Here is a 23,466-nt window from a genome sequence, read left to right as displayed (position 1 = left end):
AGTGGCAATTGACCCTGAATAGAGAAAAGTGTGAAGTTATTCATATGAGTACTAAAAGAAATCTACAAAATTTTGATTATGCGATAAGTCAAACAAATCTGAAAGCTGTAAATTCAACTAAATACTTAGGGATAACAATTATGAATAACCTATACTGGAACTATCACATAGATAATGTTGTGGGTAGAGCAAACCAAAGACTCTGATTCATTGGAAGCATACTAAGAAGGTGCAACAGGTCTACTAAAGAGACTGCTTACAATACGCTTGTCCATACTATTCTGGAGTATTGCTGTGCAGAGTGGGATCTGCTTCATATGGGACTGACGGTGACATAAAAAAAGTTCAAAGGAAGGCAGCTCATTTTGTATTATAGTGAATTAGGGGAGATAGTGCCACAGACATTATACGCGAATTGGAGTGGCAGTCATTAAAACAAAGGCATTTTTCATTGTGATGGGATCTTCTCATGACATTTCAATCACCAATTTTCAAGTCCAATTGCAAAAACATTCATAGGGAGAAATGATAATCACAATAAAATAAGAGAAATCAGAGCTCGCACAGACACATTGAAGTGCTCGTTTCTCCACGTGCCATTCGAGAGTGGAACCATAGAGAGACAGCTTGAAGGTGGTTCATTGAACCTTCTGCCAGGCACTTTATTGTGAATAGCAGAGTAATCATGTAGACGTAGGTGTACAACGTAGTATCTGATTTCAGAATCTCTGTCTGACCACGATGTAATCTAACTGAAATTTTCTCTTATCTCCCAGCCTTTTCCAAGTATGCCTCCTCCTCTTGTGATTCTTGAATAGAGTATTCACTGTTACTAGCTGAAATTTACTACAGATTTTAATTAGCCTTTCTCCTCTCTCATTCATGGTACCAAGCCCATATTCTCTCATAACCCTTTCTTCTACTCTTTCCCCTACAACTGCATTCAAGTCCCCCATGACTTTGATTTTCGTCTCCCTTTATGTACTGAATAACCCATTCAATATCCTCAAATACTTTCTCTGTCTCTTCATCTTCAGCTTGCAATGTTGGCATATATATCTGAACTGCCATTGTCGGTATTGGTTTGCCCTGCATTCCTAATCATAATGAATCCTTCTCCCGTTATACAACTTTCTACTGCTGGTGATATTAATATGTACTCATCTGACTAGACTCCTTGTCTTCCTCCCATTTCCTTCACTGACCCTCCACTATATTTAGATTGAGCCTTTGCATCTCCCTTTTCAAATTTTCCACTTTCCCTACCACCTTCAAGCTTCCGAGATTCCATGCCCCAACTCGTAGAATGTAATCCTTTCATTAGTTATTTAATCTTTTTCTCGTGGTCCCTTTCCCATTGGAATTCCCTCTCCACAGATTGGAATGGGGCACTAGTCCAGAATCTTTTGCCAAAGGAGGGATCATAATGACACCTTTTTAGTTATAGGACACCTGTCTTGCAGATACACATTATGTGTCTTTAATGTAGTGGTTTCCATTGCCTTCTGCATCATGACAGTACTGATCATTATTGATTCTTCTGCCTTTAGGAGCAGTTTACCACCCAAAGGGCAAGAGAGTGCCCTAAACTAATGATTGCATCTGTATCCTCTTTGACAAGGCCATTGACAAAATGAGGATGATTTCTTACACCAAAGACTTTGGCCGCCAATGCTCATTTTTGTTACAAATTTAAGCAGTTGTGGGGTTCGAACCTGGGACAAGGATGTTTTGATTACTAACCAACAATGCTACCATTAGACTACATATGGAACTTTATATTGTTGTCTCCATTAGTTCCAGAGATAACGGTACATAAACTTTGCTTATTTTACAGTGACTGCATAGGCCCTACAAACTCCCCTTAAATAGAAGATTTATTGAAGAACTGTTTTTATGATTGTTTAAGGGGCCAGTTGGAATAATTTACTATGGTAATAATGTTCAAGAAAATATAAGGATAGAGTTAATTGAAGGGTAGAATAAAGGACAAAGGAGCATAACATAAATGCAATAAGGCCAGAGTTTGAGTTAGGTGATATTGTGTTGGTGAAAGTTTATCACCCTAGCTCAAGTTTAGAGTAAGAGGTGTATAATTTTTTTCATAAATATGAGTGTCTTTACAAGGTGTTAAACATAGCACATCCAAAAGCAGTGTTCTTTTAGCAGATTCCTCAAACTAAAGAGGGAAAAGACCATACAGTGTAAATTTGTTTAAAATATTTATTAAATAGAAGCAAGTAATCAGGGGGTTCAAAATCTTTGTTAGTTTTGGAGAGTGGTACTTATGAGGCTTACATGTTGATTTCTGTATATTCTTCCTCTTTTACTATTTTATCTGGTTTAAATTATATTTACTTCTACACACATCAAAAAAAGATTTGCATCACACCGGTTTCCAGAACTCCTGAAGACAGACGTTGACTGTGGATGTTGTATCACAGACACAGTCCCTTTGACTGTTCAGAGATGTCACTAAACCCACCCAAAGATGTAAACAACCATGCATGAGCAGCACCTATTATATGGAGGGGTCCAACAGCCGATGAGTTCCAGTCATTCTACCAGGATGGAGGTACATGACTCATGTTGTCTGTAGTTCAACCATGCCTAGACGGTCAATACCACAGTTCAATCATGTCCACATTGTTACTTTGTGCCCGAAAGTGCTCTCAACAAGGGAAGTGTCCAGGTGTCTCAGAGTGAATCAAAGCAATGTTGTTTGGACATGGAGGAGATACAGAGAGACAGGAACTGTCGATGACATGCCTCATTCAGGCCACCCAAGGGCTACTACTACAGTGTATGACTGCCACCTACAGATTATGGCTTGCAGGAACCGTGACAGCACTGCCAGCATGTTGAACAATGCTTTTTGTGCAGCCACAGGACGTCTTGTTATGACTCAAACTGTGAGTAATAGGCTGCATGATACACAACATCACTACCGACATACATGGCGAGGTCCATCTTTGCAACCACGACATCATGCAGCGCAGTAAAGATGGGCACAGTACACATGGTCCCAACAACATAACGAATGGACCACTCAGGATGGGCATCACATTCTCTTCCCCGATGAGTGCCACATATGACTTCAGCCAGACAATCGTTGGAAATGTTTTTGGAGGCAACCCGGTCAGGCTGAACACCTTAGACCTACTGTCCAATGAGTGCAGCAAGGTGGAGGTTCCCTGATGTTTTGGGGTGGCTTTATGTGGGGCTGATGTACAAAGCTTATGGTTATGGAAGGAACTGTAATGGCTGTACGATACGTGAATGCCATCCTCTGACTGATAGTGCAGCCATACTGGCAGCATATTAGTGAGGCATTTATCTTCATGGATGACAATTCGCTCCCCAATCATGCACATCTTGTGAATGACTTCCTTCAGGATAATGACATCGCCTGACTAGACTGGCCAGCATGTTCTCCAGGCATGAACCCTATCAAATATGCCTGGTAAAGATTGAAAAGGGCTGTTTATGGTTGACGTGACCCACCAACCACTCTGAGGGATCTAGGCCGAATCGCTGTTAAGGAGTGGGACAATCTGGACCAACAGTGCATTGATGAACTTGTGGATAGCATGCCATGATAAATATAGGCATGCATCATTGTAAGAGGACATGCTGCTGGGTATTAGAGGTACCAGTGTGTACAGCAATCTGGACCACCACCTCTGAAGATCTCACAGTATGGTGGTACAACATGCAATGTGTGGTTTTCATGAGCAATAAAAAGGATGGAAATGATTTTTGTGTTTATCTCTATTCCAATTTTCTGTACAGACTGTAGAACTCTCAGAACTGAAGTGATGCAAAACTTTTTTTGTTGTGTGAACTATCCCTATCTATCAGACCGGAAAAGTGAGACACTAGGGGACATTGCTGGCATTACTCACTATCTCACACTTCAAATAATTAATGCCAAACAGCAGTAATTTTGTATTTTATTTCAAGGATTGTATGATTATTAGATTTACTCATTGTCCAAGTGAACTGGGAAAGGAAGGTAGTGTAACACAAACTCACAAAGAGAAATGTTTATAGAAACATGGGATTAAGAAGAGTGAGCTATGTTCACCTTATTTTTGAAGATACAGTGTGTGGACAAAAATATGGACACAGCAAAAGGAAACACACTATCATGCCTAATATGGTATAGAAAAACCATTTGCATTCTGAATAGCTTCCATTTATCTTGGAATGGATAAATACGGGTCCTGTATGGTTTCCAGGAGAATCTTATAGCATTCCTCCTGCAAAAAAGTGGCAATATGAGGTAACATTGATTGAAGTGGATAGCATTCAACAACAAATATTCCACAGTAGACTACAATGTTTCAGTAACATTGAGATCTGGTGACTGTGCTGGCTAGGTGAGAGCAACCATTGATCCACATGCTTACAAAACCAGTCCTGCATGATGCGAGCTATATGGACATAGGCCCCATTGGTTTGTAACACAGCACTACCAATGGAGACAAAACACTGTACCACGGGATGTACATGATCAGCCAAAATAGTCACATAATCCTTGGCAGTAATGCAACCTTGCAGTGTAACCATTAGTCCCATGGAATACCATGACACAACTGCCTAAATCCTTGTCATGTTTCACTCTTGGGATGTAAACTCGGCCAGAAGTAGGAAACAGTGTGAAACAAGATGGCGCTGAGTGTAAATTGTGGTTGTGTTAATTACCAGAATAAACTCAACATAAACGTTAAAAATTCTTTAATATGTAAAAACTTTGATGTATATCATGATGATATGTGTATCGCATGTTTTGTTATTAAAAAGGTTTTGGAAGGAAGACATGAGGTGGTCCAAAATCGCGAAACTGAAATTGCACATGGAGCTAGTACCTCATGTTATGAATTGCAAGAGCCAATACAAAGACTTTGCTACTGCAAATCACGCACTGTGAACATGAATAAACATGCATAAACTGTAAAACTGTATACTATTTCGCGTGTGTAAAGGCAGATCCAAGACAAAAACTATGGTGTTGCAGAAGGTGTAATGAATATGACCTAAACAAAGCACTACTGAAGAGCAATTGCAAAGTCGAAATTATTGCTATGTTGTTAGAAGAGGTACATGCCTTGAAATACAAATATACCAATAACAATCAATGTGAGTGTAAAACAAACAGTGATCTTGTAATTGATTATGATACTAGAAACAGCAGTAACAAATATGTTACCAACTGTAAAAAATGAGGGAAAACCGCCAAAAGTGGTATAGCATGTGCAAAATGTGAAACAAAATTTCACTTTCGATGCGCAAAGGTGAACTGCTCATTGAAAGGAAATGAGAAATTTACGAAAATATGGAAGTGTAATACATGTAGGCCTACCGATATACTAAGAAGGGCCGCAAATATTCCGCTAACAAACAGATTTGAAGTGCTCGATGTAGAAAGTAGCGATGATGTTCTTGGAGCTCATACAGAACATTCTCAATCATCGAATGCTACAGTAACTCTTCCTGAAAGCACTACTGCTTCTGAACTTCAACAAGGAGATCTACAAATTCCATGTGATGTTGCTGTTCCAGTTCCGAAAACCATTAAACAAATTTCCCAAGAAGAGGTTAGCATCCTGTACACAGAACCAAGCAATCATTGTAGGCCAGTAGACCACCTACAAAGACAATGGCAGGCTATTTCTGTTGCAAAACACGCTAAAGACTGTGTAAACTTTCCACCCTTGGAAAACAGATTTAGTGTCCTTGAGCATGTTGATGCTACAGGAAAAAACATAAAGTAGACTCACAAGTCAAGGTGCTTAACACAAGTAAGGTTAATGAAAGTGAAGTGAGTAATAGGTGTAGCAACAATATTACATCAGCTGTCAATAGAAGTGTAGTGAATAATGGGTGCAGTAAAAATAATACGTCAACTGTCAATAGAAGTAATGAAACCGAAAACCCCAAGAAATAAAGCCGCAGTTGCAGACCTAGGCCTGTGAAAATACATTTATAAGTAGATAGTCAAGGAAGGAAATTAAGGGATATAGTTGAAAACAATTCAAGCCACAATAAAACCTAGCACAAAATTTAAAGATGTTGTAGCAGGTTCTTCATCAGCAGAAGCTATGGAACTGGCAGTTTTTCTGGCTGGATCAAATAACGTAGCGAGAAAAGAAGAAACTGCAGGAACTACAAAATACGAAAAATCCTCATCTTTTCAATACCATGTCAGCATGATGTTTCATCCTGGTCTTGTATGAATGTTGAAGTGAGAAGAGCAAATGGAGAAATTAAGAAAATTTGCAAATACTTTAAAAATGTCTGTTTTGTAAACATAACTAACTTAGGTACATGATTCCACACTGCTCATGGTCTCCATCTGAATCAACTCAGAAGGAAGTATGTGAGTAATGAAATCACAAAAGTAGCCAATGAATTAGGCATAGCAAAAATCGATAGCTCTGAGTCAATACCACTTAGATTTAGGGAAAACTCTTTTTTAGAGGTAGCAAAGAAGGGCCGAGACTAACAGGTTTGCCTAGATTCACACTGGACGACCAGATTAAAGATAAGAATAATATAATAAATGTCGGTAACACTAGAGAGAGATATAGCAATAATGACGATTGCCCCAATAAAAATAATTACTCACCAACTTTGTCTCTCAAGATAGGTCATCTCAATATTGAAAGTATAAGTGGAAAACATGTAATTTTAAACGAATTTGCAAATGAGAACTTATTTGATGCATTATGCTTAAGTGAGCACTGTGTAAATGAAACAAAATATCTTCTCATGTACCAGATGATTTCCACTTCGCAAACAGTTTCAGCAGAGAGCAGCACATTCATGGGGGTGTATCAATTTACATTAAGAAAGAATTAATAAATTGTAGTAATGAACTAGATCTAGGATTTCTGTGCAGTGAGATACATTTTCAAGCCACAGGTGTATATCTGGATCATTTAAAAATTACTATTGTATCTCTTTATAGATCACCAGACGGAAGTCCACTAATATTTTTAGAAAAACTTGAGACTTTAATAAATTTCTTTCTTAGTCCTCAGTGGAAGAAATATAGTATAGTGATTGGTGGTGACATCAATGCCGCATTTGATGTAAACAAAGACGTGCACACTGTAAATGAATTTAAAAACCTGTTATGACAATTTTTACAAACTGCAAACCCACAAGACAACATACTTACAAATGTCAGTAGAGAGTTACTGTCTTCAGATGTAGCTGTCTTCAATATCTCGGACCATGACTCAGTTTGGATAAAAATAGGTACAGATAGGGCTAATATGGACAATAAGGAGTTTAAAGAACCTAAAATAGTTATCACAAGACCAATAACACAAGAAAAACTGTCTAATTTCATGGTCTCACTCAGTAATTATGACTGCTCACATATGTTTAACAATAATGCCCAGGGCTCTGCCAGTACATTGTTCGATAGATTTTTTTCATTCTTTCATAAATATATTCGAGACCAACTGCCCTCAACACAAATGAAAAGTTAGCCCTAAAAGTAACAGTAATAGACATAGGGATAAGAATCCATGGTATACCACTCAACTAGCCAATACGAAAGTAGGTTGTTGTTGTATAGAGATTCTTACAGACTTCAGAAATCTGATATGGCTAAACAAAGGTACTCAAGAGCACAAAAGGAATTCAAGCATGCTTTAAATGATGACAAGAAACAACATAACCTAGTCAGCATTGAGTCATCAAAAAATAAATGCAAAAAAGCATGGACTATAATAAATTCATTGGCCAAAAGCAAGCAGAAAGCTGAGGTAGAAATTTCAGCAGTTGAATTTAATAACTACTGTATAAAATCTGTTAACCAAAATAGGGAAAACAATGGGAGGCAACAAGAAACTGTAGCTGATCTCATTAGATATCATAATGTAGACTACACTCTGAAAGATAAATTCCTTTTAACAGAGGTCACACCAGATATTGTTTTAACCACTGTAAATAATTTTAGGCCCTCTGATAGTGAAGATATATATGATATTTCTTGTAATATGTTAAAAAAGATAATTGGGCATTTAGTATATCCTCTTACTAAATGTATAAACAGATGTCTAATTGAAAGAGTATTCCCAGATGTATTAAAATTATCCAGGGTAGTGCCCATTTACAAGAAAGGAGACAAAAATTACCCATCTAGCTATTGTCCAATATCTCTGACACCTACTTTATCTAAAGTTTTGGAATCCATCATCAGCTCCCAGTTGTGTGATTATCTGACATGTAATAACATTATTACTGCGGTGCAATTTGGCTTTAGGAAGGGCAAATCCACAGTCCATGCCATTGACTCCCTGATTAAAGAAGTGCTTAATGCTTATGAAGGAAAAAATTTTGCTCAGGCTACATTTTGTGATCTTAGTAAAGCCTTCAATTGTGTGGAACATATTTCACTCCTCAACAAACTAGTTTATTGCGGAATCACAAACAGTGAAGTTGACATTTTCGAATCTTTCCTCGGCAACTGTAAACAAATTGTTTGTATTGGTATACAGAGATCACAGCTAGCTAAAGTTAAGTGTAATGTGCACATGGCTCAGTATTAGGACCTCTGCTATTTATCCTAATGACAAACGATTTACCATCTTACATAAATATTCACTCCATTCTCTATGCAGATGATATCACTTTTTTCAATATCAGCTCAGAGATGGATACGCTCCAAACTGTGGCAGATGACACTATATCACAAGCATCAGTCTGGTTTCGAGCTAATGGGTTCCTGTTTAATGAGAGTAAAACTCAAAAGATTGTATTTAGTTTAAGAGACTTCATGGATACTGTTAAGTTCTTAGGTATTCTCATGGAACCAGAAATAGTAGCCATCTTGACATACCTTACTGTAGATTATCCAAGTCACTGAACAGCTATGAAGTGGTGGGTATGAAGATGTTTAACAAACTGCTAGAAGAATGGGTAGAAGCTCCATTTGATTTATTGAAAGACAAATTATTCAGTTGGTTAGCTGCAAATCCTTGCTACTCACTTCAGGAATTTTATGACTGTAAAATATCATAGTGGTATCGGTTTGGAGAGTAAAGCATAATTTCTTCAACTGAGTAATTTATGATGCAATGTTTTCATATTATTTGATTTTAAATATTGTATTTTATGAGAAACCAATAGTGACATGTTGATATACTGTATAACTTGTATATATGTAACTTGACTTTGTCAATTGCTGTAACAGCTAACCGACAATAAAATTTCATTCAATTCAATTCAATTCAAGGCTCATCCGAGCGAATGACTTTCTTCCATTGCACCATAGTCCAGTTTTAATCGGCTCCATCCATCCAGCACTTCCTATTCCTGTCCTGTTACAGGCTTATCCTATTCTATCAGAGTCTGATCCAGCTGTGAAAGCAGCCACATCATATACCAGCTTTGCTGCGGTCATTCCAGTTTTTTATGCTGGTATGACTACCGACCATCTGTCAACCAGGACGAATGGCCACCATCAAACTGTGACCAAGAACAAAGTGGTTCACCCTGCAGGACAAAATGAAGCTGAACATGACATGCTTGATTTCAGTGACTGCTTCAAGAAATTTGGATCTTCCCCTCCACTGCCAGCTTTTCTGAATTAGGCAAATGGTAGTTATGTTTACAACACATTCTCCATGCCTCAAATTATCCTGGTCTCAACCTACAATAACCTATTACCCCACACCCTCTACCCAGCAGTTTCCACCCCTTATCCTGTCACATATTGCCAATTCACACACCCTTATCCTCCTAATATGCCACTTTCTGTCAATGCACCAACCAGCATTTACCACTCTCTGCTCCTCTCCTTTTCCATCATCCACTATCCATTCTTCCCCTCCCCACAGCCTTCTGACACTTCACCTGGCAGCCTTGACCTGTTGCCTTGTAGTCCCAGCATGCTCTTCTCTCCTCCCATCTGCACCCTGCTACTATAAATCCCCTTTCCCTGCCCCACTCCAGATTGTTGCTTTTGTTCAATGGAACACTTGCACTCTGACCAGAGTGGCCAGAGACAGCAGTTATGTATGCGTTAAGTGTGCCTGCTTGTGTGAATGTGTGTGTTTTCTTTTTGAAAGCAGGCTTTGGTGAAATACTTAGTGGGTAACAGTCTTTCCATAGTGCCTGTCTGCAACTCAGCGTGTCATATTTATGATGAGTGACAACCTATCCTTTTCATAATTGTTGCTATTACCAGTAATTGTTTGTCACTTATTCCAAAGGTGACTGGACTTGCTCAGTGTGTAATAGTCTTTTCATAGTGCATGTCTGCAACTCAGCATGTCATCATTATGAAGAGTAGCAATCTATCCTTTTCATAATTGTTGCTACTACCAGTATTTGTTTGTTTTATTATCCCAAAGGAGACAGGACAACTGAAGACAGTAATTAATGTATCCAATCATACTGTAACATGTAGACTTCTTAATGTTATTTTATGTTAAACAATTAACTTACAAGAATGAGCATATTTTTAGAATTACAGAGGTTCATTGCATACCTTAGTATTGTATCTCTTTGATTCCAAATTGTTTCTTAAATTTTGCATCTCTATTTCCAGCTTGCACTTAGAGACATGTTCAACTTCCCAGTCTTGTCTCATCTTATTTAGCTTTTGTTCATACTCAACACGCAACTTTTCTTTCTCTTCTTCAATTTGTTCATCTGCTTCAAAATCAAAATAATTTATAATTTGAAAATTGACTTTATAAGGTACAAAAATCAAAATACAAAAGTCCAAAACTGCATTCACACTATGACTGTTAACATCTTGGAACAAAATGAGTAGTTATTTGCATCCTTATATTATAGTGGGTGAACGAAATGACATTCTTCAGGAACTAAATAATATTGATGTTACTAAAATTATGGCTATGAATTATTTCGTGTGATGCTTGCATACAAGACCTTCTACACTTTCTTCTAGCACATGAAGAGTAGCAGGAATAGGTCCCTTAAGTTATTCCTTCAACACTCACTATATGTAGTAGTGTATGAAAGATTTCAGGATCTGAGATCAACACCACTTTCTTGACCTACATATAATCCAGGGAAAATTTTGTTCAAATGTGGCCCAATATGTTCATTAGAAAATACAAGGCTATATATGAAAGAAAATTGAAATTCTACCCACCTCTCCTTTTGAAATTAGGAAAATAATAAACTCAGTTAAATGTGAAAACTCATAAGGAATTGATGGTATTTCCATCAGACAACTAAAAGCTTTTTCACAGTGGATAAATAGGACTCTAAGCCACAAATGTAGTAGCTCACTGAGACAGGGCACTTCTGCTCATAGACTGAAATAGGCTATTTTTAAATCATTGCATAAAAATTTGGGCAGGTGTGATGCCAACAATTACTGCTCAGTCTCACTTCTGATAGCTTTATCCAAAATTCTTGAAAAAGTAATGTATTCAAGAGTAGGTTCACATACTTGTAAAAATGAAGTACTAACAAAATATCAGTTTGGTTTTGAGAAAGATGTTTCAACATAAAATGTAGTATATTTTTCACTAATCAAATATTAAATGCTCTGAACAACTGAACATCACCTACAGGGATTTTTTTTTTGTGATCTCTCAAAGGCTTTTGATTGAGTAAATCATGGAATCTTCTAGATAAGTATGATGATATGCATGGAACAGTGCACAAATGGTTTAATTCATATTTAACTGGATGAGTGCAGAGCTTTCAAATAAACAGTTCACATAATGCACAAAAAATTAGCAGGTTCCTCAAACTGGCGCATTCGGGAGGACGACGGTTCAATCCCGTCTCCGGCCATCCTAATTTAGGTTTCCTGTGATTTCCCTAAATTGTTTAAGGCAAATGCCGGGATGGTTCCTTTGAAAGGGCACGGCCGATTTCCTTCCCAATCCTTCCCTAACCCGAGCTTGCGCTCCGTCTCTAATGACCTCGTTGTCGATGGGACGTTAAACACTAACCACCACCACCACCACCACCACCTCCTCAAACTGGGGAAGTATCAAGAATGAGGTCCCACAGGATTCAGTCTTAGGTCACTTATTGTTCTTATATATATATTATTGTATTGTATTGATCCAGGCAATCATAGTATTGTACAGTTGTACATATGATACTGTACAGGTCAAGAGAGCATATTTACAAGTAATTTTTACAAATTGATTTTTACATTACTTTGTAATGAGGAAATTATCTATCTTAAACAAAACAGTCAATACAAATCATAGCATGACTTGCCACACTATATCCATGAAGATGCAAAGCCAGTTATTTTTGGTGATGATACAAGTGTAGTAGTCACATCCAACAAACAAGAATTAGCTGAGGAAACCGCAAATAATTCAAAATTATTAAGTGGTTTTCTGACAATTAACCCAATTAAAATTTGACATACAGATCTAACAGTAAATGGCATAACATCATTAATAACTATAGAGTTTGAACAGAAGTCTCTAGTTAAGGCAGAATATTTAAAATTTTTGGTTATATGGATTGATAAGAAATTGCATTGGAGGAAATACATTGATGATCTGCTGAAACATTTGAGTTCAGCTACTTATGCTATTAGGGTTATTGCAAATTTTGGAAATAAACATAGCAATAAATTAGCTCACTATGGTCATTTTCATTCACTGGCATAATATTTTGGGTGATTCATCTTTATGGAAAAAGTACTCATTGCACAAACATATTTAATCAGAATAATAGCTGGAGCCCCTCCAAGATGATTTCTCTCTCTCTCTCTCTCTCTCTCTCTCTCTCTCTCTCTCTTCACGTACAAAATTTGTTATTAATAACACATCCCATTCAAAAGCAACAGCAATGTACATAGCTACAACACTAGGAGAAAGGCTGATCTGGTCTGCATTATTCTTGTTTAAACCTACCATTGGCACAGAAAAGAGGTGAATTATGCTGCCACTTAAGTCTTTACCAAATAGCATCAAAAGTCTGATAGATAGCCAATCAGCATTTAAAACAAATTAAAAGAATTTCTGAGTGACAACCTTTTCTACTCAATAGATGAATTTTTACATATAAATTACTAATTTAACAATTATTAAAACAAACTGAATTATGTATGTAAAGAAACCTTTAGTAAAACTAACAGATCATGCATCATTACAAAGTGTTGTATTGTATTGTATTGAATTTTTATTGATCCAGGCAATCATAGTATTGTACAGCTGTACATATGATATTGGGCAGGTCAGGAGAGCTATTTACAAGTAATTTTTACAAATTGATTTTTACATTACTTTGTAATGAGGAAATTATCTATCTTAAACAAAACAGTCAATACAAATCATAGCATGACTTGCCACACTATATCCATGAAGATGCAAAGCCAGTTATTTTTGGTGATGATACAAGTGTAGTAGTCACATCCAACAAACAAGAATTAGCTGAGGAAACCGCAAATAATTCAAAATTATTAAGTGGTTTTCTGACAATTAACCCAATTAAAATTTGACATACAGATCTAACAGTAAATGGCATAACATCATTAATAACTATAGAGTTTGAACAGAAGTCTCTAGTTAAGGCAGAATATTTAAAATTTTTGGTTATATGGATTGATAAGAAATTGCATTGGAGGAAATACATTGATGATCTGCTGAAACATTTGAGTTCAGCTACTTATGCTATTAGGGTTATTGCAAATTTTGGAAATAAACATAGCAATAAATTAGCTCACTATGGTCATTTTCATTCACTGGCATAATATTTTGGGTGATTCATCTTTATGGAAAAAGTACTCATTGCACAAACATATTTAATCAGAATAATAGCTGGAGCCCCTCCAAGATGATTTCTCTCTCTCTCTCTCTCTCTCTCTCTCTCTCTCTCTCTCTTCACGTACAAAATTTGTTATTAATAACACATCCCATTCAAAAGCAACAGCAATGTACATAGCTACAACACTAGGAGAAAGGCTGATCTGGTCTGCATTATTCTTGTTTAAACCTACCATTGGCACAGAAAAGAGGTGAATTATGCTGCCACTTAAGTCTTTACCAAATAGCATCAAAAGTCTGATAGATAGCCAATCAGCATTTAAAACAAATTAAAAGAATTTCTGAGTGACAACCTTTTCTACTCAATAGATGAATTTTTACATATAAATTACTAATTTAACAATTATTAAAACAAACTGAATTATGTATGTAAAGAAACCTTTAGTAAAACTAACAGATCATGCATCATTACAAAGTGTTGTATTGTATTGTATTGAATTTTTATTGATCCAGGCAATCATAGTATTGTACAGCTGTACATATGATATTGGGCAGGTCAGGAGAGCTATTTACAAGTAATTTTTACAAATTGATTTTTACATTATTTTGTATCTTAAACAAAACAATTAATACAAATCATAGAATTGTAAGGTTGTACATACGATATTGGACAGGTCAAGAGAACATATTTGCAAGTAATTTTTAATAAATTAATTTTACATTATTTTGTAATGAGGAAGTTAGCTATATTTAACAAAACAGTAAATACAAATGTTGTATGGTAAAATACAAACAGCCATTACAAATGTAATAGTAAAGTAGTCCAGTGTATTTCATGGACATGCACAGTATATAATAATCCAGTATATTTTCAGACCTAATTGAACATTTATCATAAAATTGTTTACAATTTACAGTCCAGACATATGTCTGCTTGTGTCTGTATATGTGTGGATGGATATGTGTGTGTGTGTGTGTGTGTGTGTGTGTGTGTGTGTGTGTGTGTGAGAGAGAGAGAGAGAGAGAGAGAGAGAGTGTATACCTGTCCTCCTTTACCCCTAAGGTAGGTCTTTCCACTCCCGGGATTGGAATGACTCCTTACCCTCTCCCTTAAAACTCACATCCTTTCGTCTTTCCCTCTCCTTCCCTCTTTCCTGATGAAGCAACTGTTGGTTGCAAAAGCTTGAATTTTGTGTGTATGTTTGTGTTTGTTTGTATGTCTATCAACATACCAGTGCTTTCAGTTGGTAAGTTACATCATCTTTGATTTTAGATATATTTTTCCCACGTGGAATGTTTCCCTCTATTATATTCATATCATTAATTTGAACCCAACAATTACGATTGTTATTGTCACTGTTGCATTTTGAAATTTTTTCTGTCATCTTACTTTCTCTTTCTGTTTCTGCAAGTAGTTTCACTTTGTATTCACCTTCTCCTTTTTACCGTAATCTACCATACAATTTTATCCTGCCTATATATACTCAATAATACGTAACCCACTTCCAAACCATAACCAAAAAAATTTTTTCCGTTTTCAACACTACCACTGCTATAAAATCCACCATTCACAGTTCACAAACAGTTCCTTTCACCTATTAAACAACCATTTCGGTTAGCTCTAACAACTTTCGCTTTATTTCCATTTCCTTTTTTCCCACTGACATATGTCTGCTTGTGTCTATATATTTGCGGATGGATGTGTGTGTGTGTGTGTGTGTGTGTGTGTGTGTGTGTGTGTGTGTGTGCGCAAGTGTATACCTGTCCTTTTTCCCTTTTTGTTTTTAGATATATTTTTCCCACGTGGAATGTTTCCCTCTATTATACATATATATATATAAAGGGAAACATTCCACGTGGGAAAAATATATCTAAAATCAAAGATGATGTAACTTACCAACTGAAAGCACTGGTATGTTGATAGACACACAAACAAACACAAACATACACACAAAATTCAAGCTTTCGCAACCAACGGTTGCTTCATCAGGAAAGAGGGAAGGAGAGGGAAAGACGAAAGGATGTGGGTTTTAAGGTAGAGGGTAAGGAGTCATTCCAATCCCGGGAGCGGAAAGACTTACCTTAGGGGGAAAAAAGGACAGGTATACACTTGCACACACACACACACATATCCATCCGCACATACACAGACACAAGCAGACATTTGTCTGGCAAAATGACTATCATATAGAAGGAAGCAGGCTAAAATTTATTTATTTATTTATTTATTTGATTAGCCATCCGTAGACATTTTGCAATGTATGGATGTTGTCAGTTTGGATACAGTGATTTTTGCAGATACATTGACACTTTTATATGCATTTACAGAGTATACAAATACAATGACATTTATCACTTAAATTACATTCAAACAATTAAATATTCACTTATTGTTTAGAAACAGTGTTCCTGAAAATATAGTTTAAGGGTTTTCTGTAACAGTACATGTTGTTAATTTCTTTGATGTCCTGTGCAGCTTGTTATACATTTACAGAATATACAATACAATGTCATTATGTCACTTAAATTACATTCAAACATTTAAATATTCACTTACTGTGTAAAAACAGTGTTCCTGAAAATACAGTTTAAGAGTTTTTCTGAAACAGTACATGCTGTTAATTTCTTTGATTTCCTGTGGCAGCTTGTTATACAATTTTACACCCTGATACAAGAAGCTTTTTTGGGTCTTATGCTTGTTTCTCCTATCTAGATGAAGGCAGTGGCTTGTTCTTGTGCTATAGCTGTGTAAAATGCTGTTTGTACTATAATTCACTATATTTTTCTTTATATATACTATAGTGTGGAACATAAATAAACAGGGAACAGTTAGAATACCAAGTATTTTGAATAGTTCTCTGCAGTGAGCCCACTTACTGCTTTTAGTTATAATTCTCACTGCTCTCTTCTGCACTTTAAAAACTGTTTGTAAGTTGAGTACATTATTTCCCCAGAAAATTATCCCATAGCTTATGACTGAATGTACATAGCTAAAATATACAGTTCTTAGACATTCATCGCTGCATACTGAGGAGAGAACTCTAAGTGCATAACATGTTGTAGATATCTTTTTTGTGAGTTTTTTAACATGTTCACTCCACCTAAGCTGGCTGTCAATATGCAACCCTAGGAATTTTGTGGTGGGCACTTCGTCTACAGAGGTGTTATGTAGCTTTAACTTTAGGGGACTGTTTTTTCTGTTTATTCTAAAGCGTATGCTATTTGTTTTCTTAATATTTAAGGTCACTTTATTCTCTGTAGACCATTTGTAGACATCTTTCAGTGATTCATTACAATTTTCCAACATTTGTGCTGATGTCTCACTGGTGATTATAATATTGCTGTCATCGGCAAACAATAAAATTAACAGACAAAGAACCTGTAAATGCTGGGTGCATACTGTACAACAGTTTACCACAATGTATAAAGATGGTGGAAGGTATGTCTCTTTTTAAAAGAAAATTAAAAAGACATCTGATCAATATCTGCCCCTACAGTGTAAAAGAATATCTTGAAATAAAAAATTAAATTGTGTGTATATATATATTTTTTGCAATTGTACTTTAATGACATTTTCTGTGAATATTCTATAAAATATATGTATACGTACTACTTTTTTGTAAATTGCTATGTATGTGCAAGATTTATGTAAAAATGAAGTGTCCAATGTCATTATAAGAAATGATCCATGGACAAATAAATAAATAAAAATTTTATATTATTCAGAGTGTTGTCTCCTTTTCTCCTAAACTATTTACATTCTGCCATAACTCTTCTTATCATAAACTAAGAAATTTATTTAGTATGATAAATAGTATTAGCTCTGTAACCTTTCCGTAAAAGTTATTCCCAAGGATAAAATCCACTGCATTTCAAATGCCACTGACACAATTTCTTCTGTTTTAATGTGCAATACATAACCAACAAATTATGCTCAAAGTCCACATATGTTTTTTGAGATTTTTAGTTTAAAATCTGGTGTCTAAATCTCTGTCTTGCCACTACACAAAGTATCCAAAATCTTCTAGTGTCTCTAGATCTCTTCCACTCACACAACCTTCTCCCATGTTAGTAACAATTATATTGTACTCTTGCAAAATTATCATCAGACAGCTAATTCTGACACTACTTACTTTCAGTTCATGTTATTTTCTCTCATAATACATTATTTCAATTTCTTCATCTTCTGTGGAACTAGCTGGTATATACACTTATACTATAGTGATGAGTCTTGGTATTGTGTCCATCTTGGCTATGGTGATGCACACACTATCTTGCTCATAGTAGTTTGCACACATTTCTATTTTCCTGATCATTATTAGACCTACTCCAGCATTACCCCTACTTGATTCTGTGTTGATGACCATGTATTCATCTTACCATAAATGCTGTTCATGTTACTAAAACACTTCACGAAGTCCTACTGTATGCAAGTTCATCTTCATGAAACCTATTTTAATTGTGACCCTCATTTTGTTTCCAGTTTTCACTCTATGATTGTCTCATATATATTCTTCTAGGTTCTTCATCTTAGGATTTCTAACATAACATTCTCCTTCCATGAAATTTACTCTAGAGACTTCCATTTTCCTATTTCTCCCCATAACATCTACTAGTTTTAAATAATTCACCAAGCATTTAATTTACTCCATCTCTAAAAAAAATTGTTGTTGTTGTTGTTGTTGTGAGCTGGCAACTTATTTATCAAATTTATCAGCATGACACTTAACAGTCACAACCAAATATTTTGTTGATTCAAGATCTTTCCAAAATATTATATGTAACTAACTAAACCCTGTAGGATTTTTTAATTCTCATATCATCTTCCAATGCCTTTCATACAGCCAGAGATTTTGTTTTGAAGCTACCTCAAATACTATACAGATTTCACATTATGAATCATACCCTATTGTGCCGTGTCACTCTCTAGGGGTCTGAATACAAATCTCACTCACTTTTTTCTGAATCTTGGAATCCTTGACCCTTTCAGGCCTGAATTTTTTCTGGAGGAAGAAAAATTTTTCTTTCTGCTCTAATGCCCATAGACGATTTTTTTAATGATTTTAGGTGTATGGTTTATACAAATATATGCACCCATTTTCAGGTCATACTTTGAACATTTGTCTTCTTTTTATGGACTAAAATTAATAATTTTGTAATATTCACTGTTTTAATAAATAAACTGATAATTCAATAACTACAATGCAAAATAATAATAACAATATTCAACAATAATAATACTCAAATATGCAGCATGTTACAATCAAACTTTAAGAGCATCCAGGCAAATGAATATAAAATAAGTACATGCAGAGGATCAATGTACATCAGTTCTGTTTCACAAGATGAAGTAGCTAAAGCAATAAAAGGACTAAAAAATTCCAAATCGGCAGGTATTGATGGTATACCTGCAACAATGTTAAAGAAGAGCGCATCAAACCTAATTGAAGTACTCACACATTTATGCGACTGCTCACTTCAGGCAGGCATTTTCCCTGATGTGTTAAAAACATCAAAAGTTATTCCTGTATATAAAAAAGGGGATAAAGACAATGTAAATAACTACAGACCCATCACAATTTCCTCCTGCATCTCTAAAGTACTGGAAAAAGTTATGTATGAGAAACTTATGAAATTTATAAATAAAAACAGCATCCTATGTAATGAACAACATGGATTCAGAAATAAGAGGTCAACAACAACTGCTGTCTATGAGTGCATCAATTCCATCCTAAACCTGATGGACAAAAAACAGGAAACAATAGGAGTCTTTATTGACTTGTCAAAAGCTTTTGGCATGGTGGACCATAAAATTCTGCTATCAAAGCTAGAAAGATATGGTATTCGAGGTCTGTCCAACAAGTGGATCAGTTCCTTCCTGACAAATCGTATGCAGGCAGTGTGCGTCAAGCACACAAATATTGAACTAAAAACTGTATCTAATCACTTATCTGACTATAAACAAATAAAATGTGGTGTACCCCAAGGATCCGTATTGGGACCCCTTCTGTTTCTTCTGTACATAAATGATCTAAGCTTAAATATTGATGCACACAAATCAATCATATTTGCAGATGACACCACAATTCTATTAAAAGGAGACGACGATGAACAGTTACAGCAGACAGTAAACACGGTCACGAAACAACTTAGCAGCTGGGCACAGAGTAACCAGCTTGTAATAAACAGTAAGAAAACCGTTGCTCTAAAATTCCACAATGTTCCTAACAAGGACATGTTTATCCCATCAGTCTCTATCAATGACGAACCAGTTGGTAACGGTACTGAAACCAAATTCTTAGGACTTTGGCTGCAGAGTAACATCAGATGGAATAAGCATATTGAATGTCTCAATACAGAACTGAGCAAAACATGTTATCTTCTTTGTTCATTAAAATCATGCTGTAGTGAGAAAACAGTAATGAGTGCATATCATGCGTACTTTCATTCTCGTCTTAGATATGGGGCCACCTTCTGGGGAAACTCTAAAATAGCTAATAGCACATTTAAACTACAAAAAAGGGCCATTAGAATCTTGTTTGGGTGCAAGCCTAGAGACTCTTGTAAACCCCTGTTTAAGAAATCTGGTAATTCCCCATTACCGTGTGTATACATTATGGAAACCCTTTTGTTCTTTAAATTAAATGTAATAGGCAAGGACCAGAGGCTACAAAAAAACTGTGATATACATGAGCACTTTACCAGAAAAAACAGGAACTTACATATGACTCAAATCAGCACAGCACTGTGCCAAAAAGGTACTTTTCACATGGGAGTTAAGCTTTATAACAAACTTCCTGAAAACATAAAAGCTATCACTGAGGTCAATACATTTGGAAAATCTCTAAAGTCATATTTACAGCATCACTGCTTTTATTCCATTGATGAATATTTAAATTTATGAAATGTGTTATATAAATACTTGTGTGTAAAGTATATTATTGTAAGCTTAAATATGTATGCCTTGAAATTACTTTCAGCCTGTATATTTATAACTTGACTTGTCCAATGTCTTATGCATAAGCTGCTATGTAGACAACAGGACCAATAAAATACAATCTACAATCTACAACTAACCAACAACTTCTGTGAATCCTGGCTGTGCACTGCTACATTTACTTGTTGATATTTTTTACAGTAATGCTCAACAGGTGGTAGCAGATGTGTATGATGAAAAGACTGAACATTCACAGATGTGTACTGAGGTTTTCATTGTGGTAAACATGATGTGTCTGTTGCAGCTAATACACACTAAATATTAATGTATACAATTGTAGCCAGAGGATCTGAAATGGTTAAAAATATTATAGGCTGAATTTCCCTATTGTGTGCTTTTCATCTCCCATTTTCTCCAATGAAGACCCATGATTTTGCATTTCTTTCCTTACAAATGGAGATTCAATCTTTCTTCCACCTCACAACCTTACATTCTATATTTTGATTCCACTCATTTTGACTTCCTTGCGGAATTCCCACTGAATATGGGTACTTCACTCATGTTAGCTCTCTGTGTTAACAATCCAATGGGACAACAAATGATGTGTTTGTTGACCCAAAGGCATCTTCTTTACTGATATTAGAGACATTCCTAAATGCATTTATTAGCATGGTGGATGCATCTTTATTACTTTCTACAGTTTGTGTCATCGGAAGTTTCTCATTCTGATTGTCTCACCATGGGCAAGCTAAATGAGAACAACATTTTCCATTCTTATGTTAATTGTCTGATATTTAAGAGTCTCAATGATTTGCCATAGGCATGAATTCCTTCTGAAGTGATTCTGGTTTCTCACTAAGTTTTTAGGAACCAGTTGTATGAGACCTGAACCCCTCTATTACTCTTCACAGATTAGAAGAGGTCAACATACCTTCATTCTGCAAATCTTTCAAACTTTGTTTTACTTAAGCTTTTAGTACTTACATCTTATTTCTAAATGGCCATGTAGCAGATATGCTGAATCGCAGATAGGCAGAACAAAAAGACTGTCACAAATAAAGCTTTTGGCCAGTAATAACTTCATCAAAAATAGATCACACACACACACACACACACACGCACACGCAAATGCAACTCACATGCACGACTGTAGTCGAAGCAACTGAAACCACACTGGGCACTGGGCAGTGTGGTTTCAGTTCTCTGAGACCGCAGTCCTGTGTGTGAGTTGCATTTTTGTGAGTTTGTGTGTGTGTGTGTGTGTGTGTGTGTGTGTGTGTGTGTGTGTGTGTGTGTGGGTGGGTGGGTGGGTGGGTGGGTGGGTGGTCTATTTTTGACGAAGGCCTTACTGGCCAACAAAACCTTTATTTTTGGCAGTCCTTTTGTTGTGCCTATCTGTAACTTACCATCTCTGCTATATAGTGAGTAGCAACTTTCCTTTTCATAATACTGTTACATTCCATCCTGGAGTTTTCACTGTTTCATTTTTTCTAAATGACTGTTTCAAGCATATCTGTAATACACTGAAGAACCAAAGAAACTGGTACACCTGCCTTACATTACATAGGATCCACCGAAACATGCAGAAGTGCTGCAACATGATGTGGCATGGACTCAACTAATGTATGAAGTAGTGCTGGAGGGAATTGTCACCATGAATCCTGCAGGACTGTCCATAAATCTGTAAGCGTACGAGGCTGTGGAGATTGCTTCTGAACAGCATATTGCAAGGCATCCCGGATATGTTCGATAATGTTCATGTCTGCAGAGCATCATGGCCAGTGGAACTATTTAAAACTCAGAAGAGTGTTCCTGGAGCCACTCTGTAGAAATTCTGCACTTGCTGGAATTGCCCAAGTCCATTGGAATGCACAATGGACGTGAATGGATGGAGGTGATCAGACAGGATGCTTAGGCACATGTCACCTGTCAGAGTTGTATCTAGATTTATCAGGAGCCCCATACCACTCCAACTGCACATTCTCCACACATTTACAGAGCCTCCACCAGCTTGAACAGTCCCCTGCTGATACGCAGAGTCCATGGATTCATGAGGTTGTCTCCATACCCGTACATGTCCATCCACTCGACACAATTTGAAACAAGACTTGCCCGACCAGGCAACATGCTTCCAGTCATCAACAGTCCAATTTCAGTGTCGACAGGCCCAGGCAAGTGTAAAGATTTCTATTGTGCATTCATCAAGGGTATACGAGTGGGCCTTCAGCTCAGAGATATGATGTATTACCAGATTCCTAGTACACTCTTGAAATTGTCGTATGGGAAAATCCTCACTTCATTGCTACCTCAGAGATGCTGTACCCAATCGCTCATGTGCTGGCTATAGCACCACATTCGAAATCAATTAAATCTTGACAACCTGCCATTGTAGCAGCAGTAGCTGATCTAACAATTGCACAGACAATTGTTGTCTTATATAGGTATCGCTGACCACTCGCCATATTGTGCCTGTTTACATATCTCTGTATTTAAATACACATGCTTATACTAGTTTCTTTGGTACCTCAGTGTATAATTTCCAAATTACATTCCTGGATTATCCTTTATCTAAAACTAATTGTAGATAAAATTTGTTCCCCACTCCGATAAACACACACATCATCATTTCAATCAACTGTAAATAAAAAGTGAGAAATAAAAATTCTTTACTAATTTGTTTTGGTTCACTCCACTGCCTTTTCTGCTTAACAGTTGTATGCTGTCACTTCGTTATACTTTGTTTTGGCAATGAAACGCCACTCTTCTACTCTTTTTATCTCTAGATCACTTCAG

At 36.3% G+C, this 23,466-nt stretch overlaps 1 protein-coding gene across 1 annotated transcript in view; it reads right to left on the bottom strand.

Moving 5' to 3' along the window:
* Positions 1–23,466, bottom strand: part of LOC124613837 (osmotic avoidance abnormal protein 3-like) — a 303,288-nt gene that overhangs the window by 121,979 nt on the left and 157,843 nt on the right. The window contains exon 7 of the mRNA XM_047142560.1: positions 10,511–10,677. Coding sequence (XP_046998516.1) covers positions 10,511–10,677 — 167 coding nt within the window. The remainder of the gene's footprint in view (positions 1–10,510; positions 10,678–23,466) is intronic.

This window comes from Schistocerca americana, chromosome 4 (assembly GCF_021461395.2).
Source record: "Schistocerca americana isolate TAMUIC-IGC-003095 chromosome 4, iqSchAmer2.1, whole genome shotgun sequence".
NCBI classification, from domain to species: domain Eukaryota; kingdom Metazoa; phylum Arthropoda; class Insecta; order Orthoptera; family Acrididae; genus Schistocerca; species Schistocerca americana.
Note: the sequence above shows the minus strand (reverse complement) of the source record. Positions and strands in the feature narration are given on the sequence as shown.